Here is a 7,771-nt window from a genome sequence, read left to right as displayed (position 1 = left end):
TGATCAGCTGTCCGTACGTCAAGCAGTCGAGGTGTAATTGACAATTCTGTTTAGTGTCATATATTTCTCTGAAAAAGCCTTTACAAACTATTTATTCTGATATTATTTTAATATGTACCCTAGTAAAACGTGACCAAGAATACAATAATAAGCAGTAATGTGAAACTAATTAAATTAAGTATAGAAAGTGTGAGTAAGTTCAAGTTGAAAGCGCGTGGTTAGGAAATGATGTAAGGATGTTAAGTTGATCGTAACTTTGCGCCACTGAAAACAGTGCGAGTCAGATATTGGTAGCGGACGGACAGTGTTGCTCAAGTGCCTTATGATTACGGATATGGAAAGCAGTGCGAGGTTTGTAAATATTTATGGATTACAAAGATCTTCCATTGGGTTTAAGTTAGTCAAGATGTTTGCTGTCTCACATTTTGGTTATCACTTTTCATTCATATACGTCATCTTACCTTTTCTGTACTTTTTTAGTGGGGACTAATTACCTATACTTACTATATTTTTATTGTAATATTTATAAAATATATATGAGCCAATTGAATAAAAAATTACATAATTTATGACCTTATTTTGTTCCAAGTGTTTTAAAACAACTTAATTTCCAAAATGAATACAGGCAGAGTATTGAAATTTGTTATAAGCTACATATGTTGTGAATTTTATTGACACAAAGTATTGAGATTGGTATCTGTTGTGTCTTGAATAGACAGTGAATATTTGACACAAAATAGTAGATAAGATAAGACTTCTGTGCAAACCATTATAAAATATTTAGTTTAAACTTATTTGAATTCAAATCCTGTGAATCTGTTATTTAGGTAAAAGCAACACAATGGATGAGTGAGAGATGGTTCATAGGTAAATTATTTATGTTACTTGTCATAGGTGCAGAGCTTTGATTGTAATTAGACAGGCAAGCATTCTACTTGTACACAAATGCAACATTCTTTACTTCTTTTAATAAAAAACTCTTTTGTGCTAGTAATAGTAATAGTTTGACATTAAATATAAATAAACTAATTGCACATTTATGTAAAAATCACTTTGTCAATCACACAATCAAATTTAAGTACTAGGCCAGATTAAAAAATTATAGATATTTAATATTTGTCTCTAGAGTAGTCTAGAGACATGTATTACTGTGACAACATTACTTACATACTCTATTCTATATTTCTTGCTACGCACAATGTTATTGAAATAAAATATGCAGAATATGAAACAAAAGCCTAAGTAATTCACTAGGTTTCAAGGATCAAAACTTTTCATTTCTGCCTCTTTTTTATAAAGCTACACATTGTGAATTTTATTAATTCTCCACTTAAATATTTAATCAGTTATTAATGTTAAACTGTATAGCCAGCAAGCAAGGTCACTTGGTTAATTAATATTACAGTATAAATGGTACACAAATAGTGGGGGTATAGTACATTGATGATAGTAAAACAATAATTATTTGACTTGAAGTAGGTGCAAGTTGATAGCTGGCAAAATGTGGATAGCTAGTGAGTGGGAGAGTGGTTAGTGCTATGCTGGTGGAGGTCACGGTCCTACAGCTGTTGTGGTTTCCAGGTGACCGGGCTACTGGGCCACCCTCTGTGTGACATGCGTGGATAATGCCAGCTTCCTTTGCACAGTATGTAGTTCCTCTTGTTTTCACTACTCTAACAAAATTAACTAACTACTTTGTGGAATGGTTTGGTCAATTGGTGATGTGTAACATGGCTGTGTTCAATTGTATTGGTTGATTGCTCACCAATTGGTTTCAATTTATAAAGACTTGTTTGAATATTACAATCTTAGTGGATTTTGGTAACTAAGCATTAATTTCCTAATTCTTGTTGAGTTAACACAATTAAACATATATTAGAAAATAGTTTCAAGCAGTACCTATTAGTGTTGACTATGTGTCATGTTGAGTGAGCTGTATTCTATATTACTACTGCTGAAAGTGATATCTCATTGTCAGTCAGCATAAATTAAGCATATTATCACCAGCTGTGTTTACCTCCACAGAAATTGTGAGCTATATTACATTGCATAATTTGAATATGTTACTTAGGTTTCAAGTTTAAAAAAAAAGGATAACAAATAATAAATCTTTTTATATTTCATGAAGTAAGTAATCAGTCTTGCTAACACATTAAATGGCAGTTTTTATCGAGGTTTATTTTAACAATAAAAACCATTATCCCTCATTCTGTTGCTAATAATTGTGTATGTGCTTTTCATTGTTCAGGGCTTTTTGTTACAAAATACATCTTGCAATCATGAAGAGAGATACAGCCTCCTTGCGACATGCTTAATAAACAAAGTAAGCCAGCTGTCACACACTGTTTCTGTGTGCTCTACAATTGTACCTATTAGATAAGACCAGAATTTAATCAGGTGTCACAAAATTTCATATATCGCGAGATGTATTCTGTAGCAAAGTTTGGCGTCAAGGCGACCTGCGTGCGCCCGGCAGGCAGCCGGCACGCAGGCGGCCTGGTCGCGAGCGCGGCCGCACCAAGCGATCTGTCGCGTTGTACTGTCCGTCGACATATTGCTTGGTGTAGTGGCGCTGCATCCATTCCATGGCACATGTCGCAGCTAGCGCGGGCGGCGCGCGGCGGAGCGGCCGGCGCGGGCATGGCGGAGTCCGCGCGGCGCTGCGCCTCACCCGCCTCGCCATGGCGCAGCCCTGCTACCGGTAGGTGGTCGCCGCGCATCACCTAATACCTGTGTACACTTCTTATCTCGCAAGTAGTACAAGTTGTGCAAACGTTTCAGCGGCCGAGTGTCCTCAAACAACAGCCTCCGGCTCCTGACACCTATCATGTCGTATTTACTCGGCGCAGATAATTAACTAACACGTCTGTCTGTCTGCTCCTCACTCACTCACAGACGACTTGTTTTTCTAGCTGGTCGTCTCGGTATTTATTAACAATTAACGATAGCAATTACGTGTGTCAATCGTCGTGGGTTCTATTAAGCTTGCACGCTGCTAAAACTTCATTAGTATTCAAAAGTTGTATTGTAGTGGTCCAATTTGTGATAAGAAAATATCAGTGACAGGAGGTGCTCTCCGGCGCAGGCAGTCCTCACGATGTAAGTACAGCGACACGCGCGCCGCGGTGCTGCGGCCGTCGCATATTATAACTCACTAACTATTGCTAATGACTTAAGTCATGGATAACCCATTAGTTTTATACTGTAAATGTATTAATTAAATTATCATTGTTACAATGTGTCATGTACGGAACTTTAAAAAATATTTTAAAATTTCTCCTGGAATTGAATCAAGCCCTGACATTGATTTCAATTGGTCCTATTTATATGAGTGCTAAGGTTAATACTAGAGTTGTTTGGTAGGCTGCAATCGGAACCGGGAAAATATCCGTAGAACACAATTATCCTAAAATTGAATCCATTTAATTTGTACATTTGGGATTATTTTGGATACGGCCGGAGTTTTGATTAATAAGTTATAGATTATAAAAATCTAAAAACCCAAGTTGTCTAATGTCACTCCATTCTAACTTTATCAAAATCGGTCCAGCCGTTTTTATAGTTGTAAATAGCATGTCGTCGGGTGTGGTGGCATCAGCGTTGCCAGAAGTCCCGATTTTGGCGGGTTTGCGGGATTTTGGATTTTTACGTACATCGTTACAGTAACAACACTTCAATATTGGGGAAGTGCCCCAATATTGAGCTGCAAAATCCAACCGCAAAGACAAACAAACACAAGAAATGTGAGTGTATAAAACGTGGGAATATACGTTATGGTTTTTGACGGACGAGTCATCACATAACAAGCCCTACTCTTGAATTACTCTTTCTAGAACTCCTTAATTTCCCGGAGCTAAACTATCCCGAACCAGATAACTCGAGGTATTTTTTCATACGTAATTTAATATTAATATTATCGGCTTTATATTATTCATGTATCCGTAAACTTCTCCGAAATTTCATTTCCTTAACATGAATAAAGATGATCCTATACTCAATATACCAAGCTGATGAAAACAAATAAAGGTTAAGGTAACTCACGAATTTAAATGAGGATCGTGCGGTGGGCAGATCGAGGGCCAGGGCCCGGTAGCATCCCAAACTGCTCGAAGTGCTATCGCGGTGGAGCTGAGCGCGCGCCGGCGCCGGCCGCGGCAGTACACTCGCGCCCTCGCAAAATCGCTGTCGTCTTTATCGCGCGTTCACGTTTATATTGTATACTTCGCGTCCTATCTCCGATATGAGAAATCGATAGAGCAATGAACAAGACTTTTGAAATTTTATCGGTCTCCGCTTAAAAAATAATATCCTCGGTAGAAAGGTAATTCGTCAGAAAAGTGTGGTATGTGTTAATTTGCCGGAGTGTTGTTTCTTGTTCTATTTGGGAACTTATTTCAAATTCAGAACATTATTATGTCCATTTCTTAAGTTATGTTCGTATGTGCAATTGGTCTATTCTTATAGTTATTTTTGAGTAATATACTGGGATACTGCACAGTCAAAATCACCACATTACTGACTGACACATATGCATTAACGTCGCCAGTTGTGTTACCTACTCGCAAAGGTCAGCCTGGAGATGTCCTGACATCACTACCATTGGATATAATATTATCGCTATGTCTTTAGGCTTGAGTTACTAAGTTCTTGAAACATCAGCGCCATGTCTGGCTTACGCGCAATCGTCACTTAACGCGTCCTAATCTTATCCGAGCGTTATCCTCGTTTGGCTATAATATAAAGTGTTTTCGTGAACATTTCACTAGAGCGTTATTTACTACGAGGCTCATATTTGCATGTGCTCTCAGTAATTTGTCTTAATTATTTGATATAAAGCTCCAAGAGTGTCCCCGGCTTTGCAACGCTCATAGCGGTTTAGTACTAATAGCATTCCGTGCCTCAGGTTGACGGAAGACAAGGAGAGCTCACCGTGTCTGGACCGAGGAGACCGAAACGCGGTCAGGATGTGGAGCTCGCAGCGGCGCGTGGCGCTGGACGTGCTGATGGCCTGCTGGGGCATGGGCACGTGGCTTGGCGTCAACGGTCTGTACGTGCAGCTACCGCTGCTGGTGGAGCGCCTGCCCGAGGGCTGGGCGCTGCCGTCCTCCATGGTGATGGCTGTGCAGCTCGCCAACAGCGGCCTGCTCATCTACGGCGTGATGCGGCGCCTGCTGCCCAGGATCTCGGACGCCTTCTACATATACGGGCTGCTAGTGATAGGCACTCTGGCCCTAGTGCTCAACGCGTTCCTGTACGAATACACGGCTGTGGTCGGGAGTCACGAACGCTCGGTGGCGTACTTAACTTTAACTTTCTTCGCGGCGCTCGTGGGCTGCACTAGTTCAGTGTTGTTTTATCCGTACTTAAGACATTTTCGTGACTTGTACTTGGCCACGTACTTAGTGGGGGAAGGGCTCAGTGGTTTCGTGTCGAGTATCCTCGCTCTGATCCAAGGCGTGGGCGGCGAGCCGCAGTGCCTGCCCTCCGAGGACGGCACCTCGCTGGTGCCGCACTACCCTCCAGCGCGGTTCGACACCACGGTGTTCCTGCTGCTGCTCGGTGCGCTGTCCGCGAACAGCTTAGTGAGCTTTATCGTTATCAACAACTATAAAGGATTCTTGCCGGAACGCGTTACTCCTTCGGCGGCTGCCAAAGATGATGAGGCGACGACGGAGCGGCCATCGATGGTAGTCCCGCGCTGGTTCATCGTGATGGGGCTGATGGCGGTGCTGAACGCGCTGAACAACGGCGTGATGCCGTCGGTGCAGTCATACTCGTGCATGCCGTACGGCACGCGCGCCTACCACCTGTCGGTGACGCTGAGCGCCATGGCCAACCCGGCGGCGTGCCTGGCGGGCGTGTGGCTGAAGCCGGTCCGCGCGCGCACGCTGGCCGCCGCGCTGCTCGCCACGGCCGTGCCCTTCGCCTACATCCTGGCGACGGCGCTGCTCAGCCCGGAGCCGCCGCTGCAGCACACGGCCGGCGGGGAAACCCTCGTCGTGAGTATTACATTTTTTATGGATATTGCACGAACAAACCTAAGTATATTACGTATGTCTGCGTATCACAGTTCAATGATTTTGCTTAAAACGTTATTTTAGCATAACCTTGATCAAAACATTTTTTAACTCTGAGTAAAGTTATCTGAAATAAACAAACTTATCTTAACCGTACCAAATTACATCACAATGCTAATTACTGCATGTACAGGCAGATAATATGGTACCTAACAGCGATTTGTCGGTACTTAATTCTCATTAAGTATCTTACAAAAAAAAAATACAACAGATAGGGAATAATATAACATATAATTCACTCCTTCACTGTAAGTCGGTGTTCAAATAGATAACATGTCACGGCTAATATTTAAGAATAGTTGTAAATCAGGAACATCTCTACGATTTTAGAGGGAGTAATGTCCCTAATGACATTCAGGCGCGAGTGACCGATAAGGATCGCGTATTGTTTGTTCTGTACATTTATTTAAATGTCTTCTTCAAAGTCTTGGAACAAAGAAAAAGTTAAATAAACAAATGTCAGTCATCTGCGAACATGATTTGGTTTACATTTAAATGTTTAGCTTCAACAAACACTCGTACGTGTCAACGCTGTTGTGTGTTATTATTGTTCTACATAATGTGCGAATGTATCCTTCAGCCCTTTTTTTTTAATCGAGTCAATTTATTTAGCCTTAGCTCATAAATAGATAATAACAGAATAGAAATCTCACGACAATGATTGCTACAATCAAGGTATTAATAATAATCTGTAGCATTAATACTACATAATAGGCTATAATGTTTCGCATCGGCTTGTTTGACATTATCACGGTGATATTCGATCGGGAATTCGCGGGGATCGCCGACCTTCGCGGCAGACGCGTTCCGTCACAGGATTTGGAAGATTTTGTTGCTGTTTCTTTCTTAGTTACTTATTAACTGCGTTATTTATTAACTTTTGAGAGTACAGTTATATTGGTAGGCAGACTAGGTAAATGCGGTATGTTTTTGATACACGTTTATACACGATAGACACAGACTTTATCATCTGAATGTTAAAGTCAAGCCTCGGCCACGGTAGCTGTATTAGTAAGTCTGTCAGTGGTGGCGCCGTGTTAACGCTGGTGGTGTGCAGGTGCTGGCGTGGGTGGTGGCGTCGGGCGTGATCGCGTACGCGCGCATGTGGGTGTACGGCTGGGCGCGGCAGGGCGGCGCGCGCGGCATGCGCCTGTGCGGCGCCGTGGGGCAGCTCGGCTCCGTGCTGGGCTCGGCCTCCACCTTCTTCATCGTCAACTACACCGGCCTGTTCGTGCAGCCCGACGCTTGTCCCGCTATCTCTAGCTTAAGCAACCTGTAGACTAGAAACTATCATATTATTAATATAATTATAGACTATTTATGTTGACGTTATTTGCGCTGTTTTATTTTCTCCTTTATTCTGGTGGTTTTAAGACATTCGTCTAATTGTGGATCAAGTAAGATCATGATCAAGTAATGCGTGGGTCATGTGATCATGTCTCTATTTTATCCAGACTCACAATATTGATGAACTCAAATTATGGTACATCCAGCAGCTTCATTATACTTGTATTTTGTCGTGGAGAGCAAACACAAATCCTCCACGATGTCAGCTGTACGCACGCGTCACTTCCTCTGCTTGACTGAATAACAAGTAATTCATTGACTTCAGCACTACACTGTAAGCTATGTTTTGTTTCACCTGGTATCCGTTGTCTAGCTGCGCCACGTGGCTTCTGTTTATTATTATCTCG

At 42.0% G+C, this 7,771-nt stretch overlaps 1 protein-coding gene across 8 annotated transcripts; it reads left to right on the top strand.

The window, feature by feature from the left end:
* The first annotated feature begins 5 nt into the window (after nucleotides 1–5).
* On the top strand, nucleotides 6–7,409 carry LOC113497811 (solute carrier family 52, riboflavin transporter, member 3-B). 8 transcript variants are annotated; one of them, XM_026877557.1, is made up of 5 exons: nucleotides 6–351; nucleotides 1,582–1,645; nucleotides 2,602–2,701; nucleotides 4,904–5,999; nucleotides 7,135–7,376. In XM_026877557.1, the coding sequence occupies exons 3-5, from the start codon at nucleotides 2,682–2,684 to the stop codon at nucleotides 7,354–7,356; spliced, it is 1,338 nt and encodes a 445-aa protein (XP_026733358.1). In that variant the 5' UTR covers nucleotides 6–351; nucleotides 1,582–1,645; nucleotides 2,602–2,681; the 3' UTR covers nucleotides 7,357–7,376. The 8 variants fall into 8 exon arrangements, with proteins under 8 accessions (XP_026733358.1, XP_026733356.1, XP_026733355.1 ...); XM_026877555.1 differs by lacking the exon at nucleotides 2,602–2,701 and having other exon boundaries at nucleotides 7–351; XM_026877556.1 differs by lacking the exons at nucleotides 6–351; nucleotides 2,602–2,701 and adding an exon at nucleotides 849–867.
* Nucleotides 7,410–7,771: the final 362 nt, after the last annotated feature.

Source organism: Trichoplusia ni, chromosome 9 (assembly GCF_003590095.1).
Source record: "Trichoplusia ni isolate ovarian cell line Hi5 chromosome 9, tn1, whole genome shotgun sequence".
In the NCBI taxonomy this organism is placed as follows: Eukaryota; Metazoa; Arthropoda; class Insecta; order Lepidoptera; family Noctuidae; genus Trichoplusia; species Trichoplusia ni.
This window is presented reverse-complemented; position numbering and strand designations above follow the sequence as displayed.

Coding starts and splice junctions, on each gene's coding strand:
- LOC113497811 (XM_026877554.1), top strand. CDS start 323: ATGATTACGGATATGGAAAGCAGTGCGAG. Junction 352..4,903: donor GATATGGAAAGCAGTGCGAG/GTTTGTAAATAT, acceptor TCCGTGCCTCAG/GTTGACGGAAGACAAGGAGA. Junction 6,000..7,134: donor CCGGCGGGGAAACCCTCGTC/GTGAGTATTACA, acceptor GGTGGTGTGCAG/GTGCTGGCGTGGGTGGTGGC.